Source organism: Saimiri boliviensis, chromosome 2 (assembly GCF_048565385.1).
Source record: "Saimiri boliviensis isolate mSaiBol1 chromosome 2, mSaiBol1.pri, whole genome shotgun sequence".
NCBI lineage: Eukaryota > Metazoa > Chordata > Mammalia > Primates > Cebidae > Saimiri > Saimiri boliviensis.
The window spans coordinates 81,489,384-81,506,647 of record NC_133450.1 but is presented as its reverse complement, the minus strand read 5'-3'; the positions used below and the strand labels follow the sequence as shown (position 1 = coordinate 81,506,647).

Genomic DNA, 17,264 nt, shown 5'->3' with positions numbered 1-17,264 from the left:
CAACCTTGAAATACACAATACTGTTACTAGCTATAGTCGCCCTACTGTGTAATATGAACACCAGAACTTATTCTTCTAACTACAGCTTTGTACCTGTGACACTTTAAAGAACTTTGGTCCATTCAGAGCAGGTCCCTTAGTTTTTCACTGAGTTTGTAGGATGTCTGTGTCTGGTCCTCTGCTTCCTTTTCTGTAAAATGGGAGAATAACACTACCTTCCTTACAGGACTGTTGTGAGAATTAACCTAACTGCATTTAAAGCTTTTTGCAGTACCTTTTGCTTAGAAGGGTTGTAAATATGCACCTTCTAGAAGTAAGCAAATGGTCCTCCTATCTGAAGCATTGCGTAAACAGCTTATCACTCACAGATCCAGCCTTCCTGTGTTCTGTGAAGATTTAAACAACAAAAAATACCTAGTAATTCACTTCTGTTTTTAACTCTGGTTCCTTTTGTACTGTAATGTATTAATATAAGCACTTAGCAAACCAACAGCGAAATACAAACTTTTGATTCTTTTTTTTTTTTTTTTTTTTTTTTTTTTTTGAGACGGAGTTTCGCTCTTGTTACCCAGGCTGGAGTGCAATGGCGTGATCTCGGATCACTGCAACCTCCGTCTCCTGGGTTCAGGCAATTCTCCCGCCTCAGCCTCCTGAGTAGCTGGGATTACAGGCATGTGCCACCATGCCCAGCTAATTTTTTGTATTTTTAGTAGAGACGGGGTTTCACCATGTTGACCAGGATGGTCTCGATCTCTCGACCTCGTGATCCACCCGCCTCGGCTTCCCAAAGTGCTGGGATTACAGGCTTGAGCCACCGCGCCTGGCTCAAACTTTTGATTCTTAAGTTCTTTTTTTTTTTTTGAGACGGAGTTTCGCTCTTGTTACTCAGGCTGGAGGGCAATGGCGCGATCTCAGCTCACCGCAACCTCCGCCTCCTGGGTTCAGGCAATTCTCCTGCCTCAGCCTCCTGAGTAGCTGGGATTACAGGCATGCACCACCATGCCCAGCTAATGTTTTGTATTTTTAGTAGAGACGGGGTTTCACCATGTTAACTGGGATGGTCTCGATCTCTTGACCTTGTGATCCACCCGCCTCAGCCTCCCAAAGTGCTGGGATTACAAGCTTGAGCCACCGCGCCCAGCCTGATTCTTAATTTCTAACTCTACTCTGGTAGTTATTCAAATAATGACTAGTTGGTTTGCTTTCATTCTGTTAAAACTGTGAGCTGTGGGTTAAATTGCTGAAGTATAAAAATACATTTACTTTTTAATACAAAGTTCTTTTCATTATGCTTGCAGACTGCATGACAACCTTAATCAGGTTGTTGAGCTTTTAATTTCTTTAGTGGACTTAGAGATTTCTATTAAGAATCAAGTCTCGGTTAGTTTATATACCTAGAGTGATACAGATTTGTGATCTGTCTTGTTATAAAACCAGAAGTTTGGTGTCATAGTTGTGGCATATTAGTCATGTTAGCCTTTGCTTCTTTAGTAGCGTCAGGGCCTCTTGCTTTGCATTTGCCATCTTGCCACTCAGCTTTAAGTGGTGTGTCATAGTGTGCCTGGTGGTTGCTGAGACAATGGCCAGGCTACCTGTGATTAAAGCCCTCTTTAAACACAGGGCTGTGTCTGTCCCTATTAAACTTGAGTTCTTTGGAGCTTTTAGAAAATTGTGTTTGATAAATGGTTTATATTTAGCTCAGTGATTGAGTTAAACATAGAAAAGACAGTGTAGATCTGTCTTTTTTTTTTTTTTTTTCCGAGAGTCTCTGTCGCCCAGGCTGCAGTGGCTTGATCTTGGCTCACTGCAACTTCTGCCCCCCGAGTTCAAGCGATTCTCATTCCTCAGCATCCTGAGTGGCTAGGATTACAGGCATGCACCACTACGCACAGCAAATTTTTGTATTTTTTAGTATAGATGAGGTTCCATCATGTTGGCCAGGCTGGTCTCGGAACTCCTGGCCTCAAGTGATCTGCTTGCCTGGGTATCCCAAAGTGCTGGGATTACAGGTCTGAACTGCTGCGCCTGGCTAGATGTATCTTTTTATCCTTTCTCTTTTTTTTTGAGATGGAGTCTTGCTCTGTAGCTCAGGCTGGAGTGCAGTGGTGCCATCTCGGCTCAGTGTAACCTCCGCCTCCCAGGTCCCAGTTCAAGCAGTTCTCCTACCTCAGTCTCCCAAGTAGCTGGGATTGCAGGCAAGAGTCATCATGCCCAGCTAATTTATGTATTTTTTTTAGTAGAGATGAGGTTTCACCATGTTGGCCAGTCTGGTCTTGAACTCCTGACCTTATGATTCGCTCACCTTGGCCTCCCAATGTTCTGGGATTACATGCGTGAGCCACTGCGCCCGGTCCCAGCTAGATCTATCTTAACGTGCCCTAAGTTAGAGAGTAGGATCCATGAAGGCTTGAATCAGCTGATTCCTTTTTTTTGGAGACGGAGTCTCATTCTGTAGCCCAGGCTTGAGTGCAGTGGCACCATCTGGTCTCACTGCATCCTCCGCCTTCTGGATTCCGGTTCAAGCAATTCTGCCTCAGCCTCCCGAGTAGCTAGGATTACAGGCATGTGCTACCATGCCCAGTTAATTTTTGTGTTTTTAGTAGAGACGGGGTTTCACCATGTTGGCCAGGCTGGTCTTGAACTCCTGACCTCATGATCCACCTGCCTCAGCCTCCCAAAGTGCTGGGATTACAGTCATGAGCCAGTGTGCCCAGCCTCCTTTTCTTTTCTTTTCTTTCTTTTTTTTTTTTAAAGATGGAGTTTCACTCTTGTTGCCCAGGCTGGAGTGGAATGGTGCTATCTTGGCTCACCACAACTTCCCGCCTCTTGGGTTCAAGTGATTCTCCTGCCTCAGCCTCCCGTGTAGCTGGGATTACAGGCGCATTCTACCTTGCCCAGCTAATTTTGCATTTTTAGTAGAGATGGGGCTTCTCTCTGTTGGTCAGGCTGGTCTTGAACAGCTGACCTCAGGTGATCTGCCTGCCTCAGCCTCCCAAAGTGCTGGGATTAAAGGTGTGAGCCACTGCTCCTGGCCTTTACTCTTTTTTATTAGTGGGCTTAAAAATTATATAGACCTGGCCGGGCATGGTAGCGCACGCCTGTAATCCCAGCACTTTGGGAGGCCAAGTCAGGCGAATCACCTGAGGTTGGAAGTTCAAGACCAGCATTGCCAACATGGTGGAACCCTGTCTCTACTAAAAATGCAAAAAAAATTAGCTGGGCATGGTGGTGCATGCCTGTAATCCCAGCTGCCTGGGAGGGCTGAGGGAGGAAAATCGTTTGAATCCAGGAGGTTGCAGTGAGCTGAGATCGTGCCATTGCACTCCAGCCTGGGCAACAAGAGTGAGGCTTTGTCTCAAAAAAAAAATTAAAAAATTATATGGACCTTATTAACCAGGCTTGTGTTGGATGGAATATTCCTTGAAATAAATGAGCTATTGGCCAGTGTGTGTGTGTGTGTGTGTGTGTGTGTGTATATATATATATATATATATATATATATATATATATTTTTTTTTTTTTTTTTTTTTTTTTTTTTGAGATGGAGTTTCGCTCTTGTTACCCAGGCTGGAGTGCAATGGCGCGATCTCGGCTCACCGCAACCTCCGCCTCCGGGGTTCAGGCAATTCTCCTGCCTCAGCCTCCTGAGTAGCTGGGATTACAGGCACGCGCCACCATGCCCAGCTATTTTTTGTATTTTTAGTAGAGATGGGGTTTCACCATGTTGACTAGGATGGTCTCGATCTCTTGACCTCGTGATCCACCCGCCTCGGCCTCCCAAAGTGCTGGGATTACAGGCGTGAGCCACCGCACCCGGCCTTTTTTTTTTTTTTTTTTTTTGGGGGGACGGAGTTTCACTCTTGTAACCCAGGCTGGAGTGCAATGGTGCGATCTCGGCTCACCACAACCTCCGCCTCCTGGGTTCAGGCAATTCTCCTGCCTCAACCTCCTGAGTAGCTGGGATTACAGGCACGCGCCACCATGCCCAGCTAATTTTTTTGTATTTTTAGTAGAGACAGGGTTTCACCATGTTGACCAGGATGGTCTCGATCTCTTGACCTAGTGATCTGCCTGCCTCGGCCTCCCAAAGTGCTGGGATTACAGGTGTGAGCCACCGCGCCCGGCCAGAGTATGTATTTTTTTACATTCTAGGGGAAAGTAAGAATGTAAAGTTCTCCCAATTTTTTATTTATTAATAAAATAACTGAATCACTTTAAAAGAGGCTATTAACTTCAGCTTGGTTGTCTTAATTGCTAATGGAGAAGCTTTCTTAAGAAGTTAGAAAAGTTGATAATGAAGGTTCATATGAAAAAACAAACATGGGAGAAAGGCCAAGAAAACATTTAAAAAATCTGAAAACCTACAAGGGGGTACTAGCCCTATCCAACATTAAAACATACTGTAAAGCTTCTATAATTAAAACAGTATCGGCCAGGGATGATGGCTTATGTCATATTAGTCAGCCTTTGCTTCTTTATTAGAGTCAGGGCCTCTTGCTACTTTGGGAAGCCAAGGCAGGTGGATCACCTCAGGTCAGGAGTTTGAGACCAGCCTGGCCAACGTGGCAAAACCCTTTTTCTACTAAAAATACAAAAATTAGCTGGGCATAGTGGTGGACGTCTGTAATCCCAGCAACTCGGGAGGCTGAGGCTGGAGAATCGCTTGAACCCAGGGGGCAGAGGTAGCAGTGAGCAAAGATCACGCCATTGCACTCTAGTCTGGGTGACATGAGTGAAACTCTGTCTCAAAAAAATAAAACAAAAACACAGGATGGTACTGGTGTACAAAAACACAGGATGGTACTGGTGTATGGACAGACACTAGACTAGTGGGATAGGATCAAAAGCCCAGAATTAGACCAAATACATATGAAAATTTAGTATATGGTAAATGACAGGTATCTTAAAATGTTTTTTGCTGCTATAGCAAAATACAAGATTGGGTATTTTATAAACAACAGATTTATTTCTCATGGTTCTGGAGGCCGGAAAGTCCAATATCAAGATGCTGGCATCTTTTGAGGGACTTCCTGCAGGATTATCCTGTGGCAGTAGGGCAAAAGAGCACAAAGGATTGTGGGAGGTGTCAGAACTCATCATTTTATCTGGTATCTACTCCTAAGATAAAGGTATTAATAACCTATTCATGAGGGCTTTGCCTGTAATCATTATTGAAAGGCCCTACCTCTCAACACAGTTGGATTGGAGATTCAGTTTTCATCACATGAACTTTGGAGGGCACATTCAAACCATAGCCCAGAGAAAACTCATCATTTATTAAAGGGGTTTGTTTCTGTTTTTTTTTTTGAGACAGAGTTTCACTTTTGTTTCCCAGGCTGGAGTGCAATGGCATGATTTCAACTCAACATGACCTCCGCCTCCTGAGTTAAAGCGATCTCCTGCTTCAGCCTCCCAAGTAGCTGGTATTACAAGCGTGTGCCACCATGCCTGGCTAATTTTGTATTTTTAGTAGAGATGCGGGGGGTGGGGTGGGGGGGTTCCTCCATGTTCATCAGGCTAGTCTTGAACTCTTGACCTTAAGTGATTCCCATACCTTGGCCTCCCAAAGTGCTGGTAATACAGGCATGGGCCACCGCACCTGGCCCTAATAAAGGGTTTTTAATAAATGATGATGTGACAACTGGGTAGCCATTTGGGGGAAAAAATAATTAGATCCATGTCACACATCATACACAAGAAAACTCCAAATAGAGATCTAAATGAAAAAAGAAACCCTACACATTCTAGAAAAAATAGTGGGTGAATTCTTTGGCATAAGAAAATACTTTCTGTCTGGACGTAGTGACTCACGCCTGTGATCCCAGCACTTTTGGAGGCCGAGGTGGGTAGATCACCTGAGGTTCGGAGTTCAAGACCAGCCTGACAAACATAGAGAAACCCTATGTCTACTAAAAGTACAAAATTAGCTGGGCATGGTAGCACATGCTTGTAATTCTAGCTACTTGGGAGGCTGAGGCAGGGGAATCGCTTGAACCCGGGAGGCGGAGGTTGCCGTGAGCCGAGACTGCGCCATTGCATTCCAGCCTGGGTAAAAGAGTGAAACTCTGTCTCAAAAAAAAAAAAAAATTTGTAAAGAAAGAGAAAAGATTTTCTAATTGACTTGAAATCCAGAGGCAATGAAAGAAAAGTCTGGGGGCTGGGCGAGGTGGCTCACGCTTGTAATCCCAGCACTTTGCAAGGCCATGGCGGGTGGATCACCAGAGGTCAGGAGCTCGAGACCAGCCTGACCAACATGGTGAAACCTCCTTTCTACTAAAAATACAAAAATTAGCCGGGTGTGGTGGCACATGCCTGTAATCCCAGCTACTCGGGAGGCTGAGGCAGGAGCATGGTTTGAACCCAGGAGGTGGAGGTTGCAGTGAGCTGAAATGATGCCATTGCACTCCAACCTGGGCAACAAGAGTTAAACTCTGTCTCAAAAAAAAAACAAAAAGAAAAACTCTGTGTGTGTGTGTGTGTGTGTGTGTGTGTGTGTGTGTGTGTGTGTATGTGTGTGTGTGTGTGTATGTGTCTAGAGAGAGAGAGAGAGAGAGAAGTGGTAAATTTTACTGCATAAATTTTGGCAGGGTGCATAGCACTTCATGGGGAAACACTAGAGGCATTTCCATCAAGAAAGCAAGGATGTCCATTACCTCTGCTGCTATTCAACATTGTACTAGAGGTTTAGCTGGTCCAATTAGATACATCAGTTGTGGGGGCCTAAGGATTGGTTGCAGATACAGTAGCATACCTGGAAAACCCTAGAGAAGCAATGATAAATTTAATTGAAGTGATAAATGAATTCAGTAAGGAAGCAGGATATTAACCTATAAAAAATCCAGTAGTCACTTTTATTTGTTTTGAGACAGGGTCTTTATGATAGTGAGTTGCCCAGGCTAGAGTGAAGTGGCACTATCATAGCTCACTGTAGCCTTAACCTCCTGGGCTCAAGTGATCTTCCCACCTCAGCCTCTCAAGTAGCTGAGACCACAGGCACATGCTACCACACTCAGCTAATTAAAAAAAAATTTTTTTTTGTAGAGGTGGGGTCTTGCCCCAATAGGTTTTTTTTTTTTTTTTTTTGAGACAGAGTTTCGCTCTTGTTTACCCAGACTGGAGTGCAATGGCGCGATCTCGGCTCACCGCAACCTCCGCCTCCTGGGTTCAGAAGAGACATGAAGAGGCTGGGCGCGGTGGCTCAAGCCTGTAATCCCAGCACTTTGGGAGGCCGAGGCGGGTGGATCACAAGGTCAAGAGATCGAGACCATCCTGGTCAACATGGTGAAACCCCGTCTCTACTAAAAATACAAAAAATTAGCTGGGCATGGTGGCGCATGCCTGTAATCCCAGCTACTCGGGAGGCTGAGGCAGGAGAATTGCCTGAACCCAGGAGGCGGAGGTTGCAGTGAGCCGAGATCGCGCCATTGCACTCCAGCCTGGGTAACAAGAGCGAAACTCCGTCTCAAAAAAAAAAGAGACATGAACAGAGCCTCTTAATAGGGAAACCACCTTAAAATACTTCTGAAAGATACGAACATGTACTTGCACAAATGAAAAGACAGCTTTTATTCTTGGTTTGGTCAGCTCCAAGTTATAAAATGTCACTTCTCCCTACATTAATTTATAAATTTAATGCAGTACCAAAAAGGTACCAACAAACTTATTTCTGTGGAGTTAGTCAAGTTGATAAGGTTCATGTGGAAAAGCAAACATGTAAGAATTATTAATGGAAGTCCTTTTCTTTAGGATAACTGGGATGATGATGATGATGAAAAAAAAGAGGAAGCAGAAGTAAAACCAGGTGAGCCACTGGGGTACCTCCATTTTTGGTTTTATGTCTTGTTGAGCATTTGGGACTTGTTTCAAGACAAATGACAGAATGCACACAAAAATGGAAGATTTTGGTATTTAGAAACTAAATGTCCTTTCATTCCCACTTTCTTCTGTTTTTCCTGCACCTTTTTTCTATCCCTTCAAAACATGATCAGATGAGATTTATTTCTGTGTGAGTGCTGGATATTGTTAGGAAGAAAAAGTAGAGGGGTCCTGGCATTAATTATAGTTGAATGATATAAGCCCTGTCTAAAGGACGGTGGGGAAATATGAAGAGAGATATTTGGATCTTAGGGGTCAGATTAGGGAGGAAAAGGAAGAGTCCTAGAAGTTTCCCATTATTTGTGAGAAAAACTACTGTTTGAAGCTATGAAAGGTTTGATCTCTTAGCGGTATACAAGTATCATGTCTGTCTTTTCATAAACTGGAAAATACTCAATACAACTATGAATAAACCTTTTTTTACTTTTAGAGGTAAAAATTTCAGAAAAGAAAAAAACAGCAGAGAAGATAAAAGAGAAAGAACGGCAACAGAAGAAAAGGCAAGAAGAAATTAAAAAGAGGGTAAGTACTGTTCATTTTCTGAAATACAGAATTATCCCATCAGTAGTGGTATAGTTTCTAACAGACCACAAATATTACCTAGCAATTTGAAGGGCTCTGTAAATGGATACCATAAGATAGGTAAAATCCAAAACAAATTGGTTTGTGGTTTTTGCAAAAACAGAACCCAGTTTTATTTAAGTGCCTCTTTTCACAAACATTCAGGAACGGTCATGATTGTTCAGTGACTCTAGTCAGTGATTTTTTGCCAATGCCGGTTGTTCATTCCAGTCAGGTTTTTTTTTTTTTTTTTTTTTTTTTTTTTTTTTTTTTTTAAGATGGAGTCTTGCTCTTCTGCCAGGCTGGAGTGCAATGGTGCAATCTCGGCTCACTGCAACCTCTGCCTCCCAGGTTCAAGTGATTCCCCTGCCTCAGCCTCCTCTGAGTAGCTGTGACTACAGGTGTGTGCCACTATGGCCAGCCAATGTTTTGTATCTTAGTAGAGATAGGGTTTCACCATGTTGGCCAGGATGGTCTCGATCTCCTAACCTTGTGATCTGTCTGCCTCGGTCTCCCAAAGTGCTGGGATTACAGGCATGAGTCACTGTACCTGGCAACAATTAATTTTTATTTGCAGTGTATATGTTGAATAAAATGTAAAAATTGTTCATTTCTTTGCCATATACTATATAAATGTACTTGTTTTTTATTATTTGGCACAAAATCAGAATATTAATATATTTGTTTGATTTTCTCTTTTTTGTTTTTAGATAGAGTCTCACTTTTTCACCCAGGCTGGCTTGCAGTGGAGGGATTTTGGCTCACTGCAACCCCCACCTCTAGAGTTCAAGCAATTCTCATGCCTCAGCCTCCTAAGTTGGAGTTACAGACACATGAAACCACACCTGCCTAATTTTTGTATTTTTTTTTTTTTTTTTTTTTTTTTTTTTGAGACGGAGTTTCGCTCTTGTTACCCAGGCTGGAGTGCAATGGCACGATCTCAGCTCACCGCAACCTCCGCTTCCTGGGTTCAGGCAATTCTCCTGCCTCAGCCTCCTAAGTAGCTGGGATTACAGGCACGCGCCACCACGCCCAGCTAGTTTTTTGTATTTTTTTTTTTTTTTTTAGTAGAGACTGGGTTTCACCGTGTTGACTAGGATGGTCTCGATCTCTCGACCTCGTGATCCACCCGCCTCGGCCTCCCAAGGTGCTGGGATTTCAGGCTTGAGCCACTGTGCCCAGCCTTAATTTTTGTATTTTTAGTAGAGATGGGGTTTCGCCACATTGGCCAGGCTGGTCTCGAACTCCTGACCTCAAGTGATCTGCCCGCCTCAGCTTCCCAAAATGCTGGGATTACAGTCATGAGTCACCATGCCCAGCGTATTTTCTCTTTTACTTTTCTTTTTTTTTTTTTTTTTTTTTTTTTTTTGAGACAGAGTTTCGCTCTTGTTACCCAGGCTGGAGTGCAATGGCGCGATCTCGGCTCACCGCAACCTCCGCCTCCTGGGTTCAGGCAATTCTCCTGTCTCAGCCTCCTGAGTAGCTGGGATTACAGGCACGCGCCGCCATGCCCAGCTAATTTTTTGTATTTTTAGTAGAGACGGGGTTTCACCATGTTGACCAGGATGGTCTCGATCTCTTGACCTCGTGATCCACCCGCCTTGGCCTCCCAAAGTGCTGGGATTACAGGCTTGAGCCACCGCGCCCGGCCTAAGAGAAAAACCTGAAGCTACCAGGAGTGGGGTTTGAACCCACTCTTTTACTTTTCTTTTTCTTTTTTTTTTTTTTTTTCCTTTTCCTTTCTTTTCTCTTCCCTTTCCTTTGCCCTTTTCTTTGCCTTTTTCTTTCCTTTCGTTTTGAGATGCAGCTGCACTGTTGTTGCCCAGGCTGCAGTACAATGGTATGATCTTGGCTCACTGTAACCTCTGCCTCTTGGGTTCAAGTGATTCAGCCTCCCAAGCAGCTGAGACACTACAGGTGTGTGCCACCACTCCTAGTTGATTTTTGTATGATCATTAGAGATGGCATTTCACCATGTTGGCTAGACTGGTCTGGAACTCCTGACCTCAAGTGATACACTTGCCTCAGCCTCCTAAACTGCTGAGATTGCAAGCATGAGCCACTGTACTGGCCTTTCTATTTCAGAACACATTTACATGGTTCAGAAATTAAAACAGCCAGGTTTGGTGGCTCACACCTGTAATCACAGTGCTTTGGGAGGCTGAGGTGGGAGGATTGCTTCAGTCCAGGGGTTCGAGACCAGCCTGGGCAACATAGGGAGACCATCATCTCTTCAAAAAATAGAAAAATGAGATGGGCATGGTGGGGCACGCCAGTAGTCTCAGCTGCTTGGGAGGCTGAGGTAGGAGAATCACTTGAGCTCAGGAAGTTGAGGCTGCGATGAGCTGCAGTGAGCCATGATTACGCCACTGCACTCTAGCCTGGGTGACAGAGCAAGACCCTGCCTCAAAAAAGAAAAAAAGAAAATTTTATCCCACTAGAAAGAAAAGATAGATATGTATACACGAAGATGTCAACTGTCATCTCAGAGAAGTGAGATTGGGAAACAAAAGACATTTACTGTTATATCTGTAAAATTTGTTATAATGATAATTTTATAATTATGTAATGTGATGAAAAGGGGAAATGTTTTGAACCATTCTGTTGGACATTTAGGTCGTCTGTAAATTTATTTGAAATTATAAATAATACTCTAATGTACATTGTTGTGCTTATGTATTTGTGTGCATCTTATTTCTTTAGATAAATACCTAGAAGTAGAGTACTTGATTAAAGCATGTAAAAGTATTTGTTAAGACTTGATACATTACCAAGTTGCCCTAGAAAGGTTGTTCAGATGTAGTTTTCTTAGCAGTGTTTGAAAGTAATGTTTTTACCTTATCTACAGTCTCAATTCCTTATTTTTTAAAAAGGCTATAGAAGGAATCCCAGTCTTCCTGGTTACAGATCTCAGTTCTGTCACATCACTAGCTGTGTTAACCTTTTGTTACTGTGGGCAGGTTGTTTCTCTGAGCCTCCGTAGTTTATCTTTAAAATTGGGTTAAGAATATCTGAAGTGGACTGGGCACAGTGGCTCGTGCCTGTAATCCTGATACTTTGGGAGGCCAAGGTAGGTGGATCACTTGAGGTCAGGAGCTTAAGACCAGCCTGGCCAACATGGAGAAACTCCCTCTCAACTAAAAATACAAAAATTAGCTGGATGTGGTTGTGCACTCCTGTAATCCAGCTACTTGGGAGGCTGAGGCATGAGAAGCAGTTGAATCCATGAGGCAGAGTTTGCAGTGAGCCAAGATTGGGCCACTGCACTCCAGCCTGGGTGGCAGAGTGAGACTCTGTCTTGAAAAAAAAAAAAAAAAATCTGAATGTTTGAAGAATGCCTGAAACAGTAATTACCAGTGTTTGCTTTTATTTGTAATTATATATGCTTATATAAGAATTCATACAATATAGAAATGTACTGGGTCCATCATAATCCCAGTGCTTTTCAAAAACTTTTGTCTCATTTTAGTTAGAAGAACCTGAAGAGCCTAAAGTGCTAACACCAGAAGAACAATTAGCAGATAAACTGCGGCTAAAGAAATTACAGGAAGAATCAGACCTTGAATTAGCAAAGGAAACTTTTGGTAAGATGGGAGTATGATTGTAATACAGTATTAAACTGTTACAGGTGAAGACTCCAGAAAGTTCAGAAAACATCTTTTCTTTTTTTTTTTTTGGTTGCAATTTTATAACTTTATTTGATGTGACGATTTTTTAGCAATTAGTTTTCATCCACATTGACGGTCTGTAGATTTTTGAAAGTGGTAACAGGTACATAGGTTACCAAAGTATAGAGCTTATTTGGTGTCACCCTCATTATGTTTTCTGGACAACTGCATACGGATTTGTTATGGGACATTTCTTATTCCTTTGGACCAGACAGCTTTGTTGAGCCTGGTATCAGTGTGCACATCTGGAGTTCCCATCTCCTTCATGGCAAATTTCCAAATCTCTTTGAGTGCCTGAGGGGCATGCTTCTTGAAGCCCACTCCTTGGATACGATTGTGAATGTCGAGGGTGTTTTCTCGGGTCACCACCTTGTTGGTGGCAGAACAGCCCTTTGTCTTCTCGCCACCCTTCTTTGCGGGAGCTTTTCTGCCAGGTCCAAGCTGGAAAAAGACATTTCCTTTTCTTAACCATTTTTTTTTTGAAGGGGAGTCTCGCTCTGTCTCCCAGGATGAAGTGCAGTGGCACCATCTCAGCTCACTACAACCTCCGCTTCCCTGGTTCAGGTGATTCTCCTGCTTCAACCTCCTGAGTAGCTGGGATTAGAGACACCCACCACCACACCCAACTAATTTTTTTTTTGTATTTTGTAGTAGAGACAGGGTTTCACCATGTTGGTCAGGCTGGTCTCTAACTACTGACCTCAGGTGATCTGCCCACCTTGGTCTCCCATAGTGCTGGGATTACAGGCATGAGCCACCGTGCCAAGCCCACATTTCCTTTTCTTTTTTTTTTTTTTTTTTTGAGACGGAGTTTTGCTCTTGTTACCCAGGCTGGAGTGTAATGGCACGATGTCAGCTCACTGCAGCCTCTGCCTCCTGGGTTGAGGCAATTCTCCTGCCTCAGCCTCCGGAGTAGCTGGGATTACAGGCACGTGCCACCATGCCCAGCTAATTTTTTGTATTTTTAGTAGAGACGGGGTTTCACCATGTTGACCAGGATGGTCTCAATCTCTTTTTTTTTTTTTTTTTTTTGAGACGGAGTTTCGCTCTTGTTACCCAGGCTGGAGTGCAATGGCGCAATCTCGGCTCACCGCAACCTCCGCCTTCTGGGCTCAGGCAATTCTCCTGCCTCAGCCTCCTGAGTAGCTGGGATTACAGGCACGCGCCACCATGCCCAGCTAATGTTTTGCATTTTTAGTAGAGACGGGATTTCACCATGTTGACCAGGATGGTCTCGATGTCTTGACCTCGTGATCCACCCGCCTCGGCCTCCCAAAGTGCTGGGATTACAGGCTTGAGCCACCGCACCCGGCCCGGTCTCGATCTCTTGACCTCGTGATCCACCTGCCTCGGCCTCCCAAAGTGCTGGGATTACAAGCTTGAGCCACTGTGCCCGGCCTTTCCTTTTCTTAAAAGAAACATGATACTGCCTAATTTAGATATTAGAAAGCAGTTTTTAATCTCTGTGTATATTTGAGATTTCATTATACATGTTCAGATTTTTGAATAATTGTTTTGAGTATCTAAAAGATGAAGATAAAAAGTTATTTGTCGCAATGCAAGAAGGGCAAAAAGGAGTAGACTCAAATGAATTACACTGCTGTATAGAATATTTTTACCATCTGGATGAAATTTGCATGAAATGTGAGGTCTGTAGTTTTGAAATTGACTGTAGGGCTGTCCTGTTGTCTTAAGACTTAGTAGAATGTTGCTCCAGGTGAGGCATTCAGCTTTTGCTGTGCCTTCTTGGGCTCATTGTCATTTCCTTCTGCAATCCTCCTTGGCCCTTACCACACCCTATCTTTAGAGGGCTTCCATTTCTGCGTGTGGTGCCTGCAGCTGTGGTTAGTACATGAGATAAGAGTGCAGGATCCTATAAATATATACAGAGTATTCCAGTGTAAGAGAGAGACATGGCTAGAGGAATAGTCAGAGCTCTCACTTAATTTAACCAAGTTTGTTGTTACCTGTTGTTGTTACCTGTTTCAGTTAAATAACTGAAATTTGTAGCCAAGAAGGAAAGATCTAGATAGTCTGATACCCCTCCCCCACCTTCATACTTTCTCTCCTCTAAAACAGATCAAGCAGGCTGACTGTAGTGACTGTTTTCCTTTTCATGAGGAAGTATGACCTTATCTGTCAGTGGATCTTTACAAACATCAAGAGTTACTGTGGATGCTCCTGTGCACCATTGTGTGCTTGGCAGGTCTTAACTGCACTCATCTAATTATAGAGTGCTCTCAGCTGTTATTATGTGTCTTCCTAGGATGGTAAAAGCTGCTCATGTGTTTATTAAAGAGGCAGGTTTGTGAACTGTGCATAAAGCCTAGCATGGGACACCTGTTGTAGACTAAAAGGTAAAAACATTATGGATTCATAGTCATTGTTAACAGGATTTTACTGTTGGTGTTTCTCATACTAAAATACCAAATGTGATCTTGTTAACAACTGATGTACTTCACATGGAGGAAGATACAGAAGAAGCATACTTAACTCTTAGTGTAGAACTCATCTAGGCCAGATATATATATATATATATATTTTAACAGGGTCTGGCTCTGTCACACAGGTTAGAGTGCAGTGGGGCCATCTTGGCTCACTGCAACCTCAGCCTCTGGGCTCAAGCCATCCTCCCACCTAAGCCTCCCAAGTAGCTGGGACTACAGGCACATGCTGCCACACTTCGGTAATTTTTGTTTTTTTGTTTTGGTAGATACAGGGTTTCACCATGCTGCCCAGGCTGGTGTTGAACTCCTGAGCTCAAGTGATCTCCCCACCTTGGCTTCCTAAAGTGCTGGTTACAGGCGTGAGTCACCATGCCTGGCCTAGGCTAGATTTCTTTTATTGGGATTTAACACGTTTACCATTGCTTAGCTTCTAGAGTTAGACTTTCACAGGATACATCTTTGTTTCTTACTCTTTTTGTTCGCTCTCTCCCCGCTTTACTATGCTATGTTCTTAGACAAGAATGTTGGACAGGCCAGTCTGGAACTCCTGACCTCACATGATCCGCCTGCCTTGGCCTCTCAGAGTGGTGGGATTACAGGCGTGAGCCACCGCATCCGGCCACACCTGGCTAATTAAAATTTTTTTGTAGAGATGAGGTCTTGCTGTGTTGCCCAGGCTAGTCTCAAACTCCTGGCCTCAAGTGATCCTCCCTCTTAACGCTTCCTGAACAAAGCACTGGGATTACAGGAGTGAGCTATTGTGTCTGGCCTTGATATATTGTTTTTAAAGGAATTTTAAAAATGTGTGTGTATATACATATATATATATATATATATATATATATATAAATATGTATGTATGTATGTATGTATGTATGTATATTTTGAGATGGAGTTTTGCTCTTATCATCCAGGCTGGAGTTCATGCAGTGGCACAATCTTGGGTCACTGCATCCTCCTCCTCCCAGCTTCAAGTGATTCTCCTGCCTCAGCCTCCTGAGTGGCTGGGATTACAGACGCCCGCCATGATGCCCAGCAAATTTTTGGATTTTTAATAAGAGAGGAGGTTTCACCAGGTTGGCCAGGCTGTATTCAAATTCCCGATCTCAGGTGATCCATCTGCCTTGGCCTCCCAAAGTGCTGGGATTACAGGCGTGAGCCACCATACCTGGCCATAAAATACTTGTAAAGACAACCTCGTATATAGAAATAGATATCAAAATACTTAAAATGACAAATTTGTGATACAGAATTATGTGCTTGCTTATTGATGCATTAAATAAGATCTAGTGGCAGGTCTAATAAGGAGTGTCGTTTGAGGGTAATGATGACTGAACAATATTAATATTGCAAGATATCTGTAATGTCAGGAAAGTGTTTGTGATCTCTCTTGCTAAGTCAGGTTTTGCTAATACCACTGTGATTTGTTGCCAGACAATTAAAACTGAAGGACATGCTGAATAAGAGGTTAATAAAGATGTAACTTTTTTTTTAAAATTTAAGTTTATAGCCTTCCCTGCCCCACCCAGTTCTAGCCGGTGACTCCAGGTTCAGAGCCCCTGCTTTAAAATGAAGTAACAGGGATATTCAGATAGCTAGCTGGCTTATAAGGTTTCATTTTAAAAAATCCTAACCTTCTGATATTTTTCAGTGCTTCTTTTCTCCTACAGGTGTTAATAATACAGTTTTTGGAATAGATGCTATGAACCCATCTTCAAGAGATGACTTTACAGAGTTTGGAAAGTTACTAAAAGATAAAATTACACAATATGAAAAGTCACTATATTATGCCAGCTTTTTGGAAGTCTTAGTTCGAGATGTGTGTATTTCGTGTAAGTAATTCTAATCTCTAGTCATGGGTAGATTTTTAGTAGGATATTATCTTTAGGAGGTTGAAGGTTGTTTTTTTTATCTTGAAGAATACTGTAATACAGACTCATCATTTGCTGTTTTTAGCAATTAACCTTGTTAATGTTCTGCAGATACACAGTGAATTTGAGTGCTGCATCTTTTTTTTGGGGGTAGGGGGACTTCTTGATTTTTACAATTGTTTCCTAAAGAGATCCCTGTGCTTTTCAGCAAAGCAGATAATACAACACTGCCCTATTCTTTTTATCTGATTTTCACTTGAGAGGGTCTGGGAAGGGTCTTTTGAGGGAAAAGGTCTCTGGGCCTGTAGGATTTGGGTGAGACTTTAGCCACTGTCTTTTAAAAATTAGACAAGGCGCAAGTTGCGTGACAGGGCTGGCACCTATTCTCTGGGTCTGTGGTTGTGGTGCCACACCTTGACAGGAGTCATACATTTCAGGGCAGCGTGAGTGGGAGTGACAGTCATGGGTGGTGCAGCATGAATGTATGGAAGGGACTGGTTTTGCTAGTGTTTTTTTTTTTTTTTTTGGAGACACAGTCTTTGTACCCTAGGCTGGAGTGCCAGTGGCACAATCTCAGCTCCCTGCAACTTCTCCCAGGTTCAAGCAGCTCTCCTGCCTTAGCCTCCTCCTGAATAGCTGGCATTACAGGTGTGTGCCACCACGCCTGGCTAATTTCTTGTAATTTTAGTAGACTGGGTTTCACCATGTTGGCCAGGCTGGTGCTCACCTGGAGCACCTCCAGAGCTACTCTGGAGGCTGAGGCAGGAGAATTGCTTGAATCCGGGAGGCAGAGGTTGCAGTAAGCCCAGATTGCACCACTGTACTCCAGCCTGAGTGAAAGA

General features: G+C 43.2%; 1 protein-coding gene and 1 pseudogene across 1 annotated transcript in view; one reads left to right on the top strand and one right to left on the bottom strand.

Annotated features, from left to right (window-relative positions):
* Positions 1 to 17,264, top strand: part of EIF3J (eukaryotic translation initiation factor 3 subunit J) — a 29,147-nt gene that overhangs the window by 8,894 nt on the left and 2,989 nt on the right. The window contains exons 3-6 of the mRNA XM_003929026.4: positions 7,747 to 7,801; positions 8,306 to 8,397; positions 11,906 to 12,020; positions 16,222 to 16,383. Of these exons, the coding sequence (XP_003929075.4) occupies positions 7,747 to 7,801; positions 8,306 to 8,397; positions 11,906 to 12,020; positions 16,222 to 16,383 (424 nt within the window). The remainder of the gene's footprint in view (positions 1 to 7,746; positions 7,802 to 8,305; positions 8,398 to 11,905; positions 12,021 to 16,221; positions 16,384 to 17,264) is intronic.
* Positions 11,739 to 12,704, bottom strand: LOC120363917 (large ribosomal subunit protein eL31-like; annotated as a pseudogene).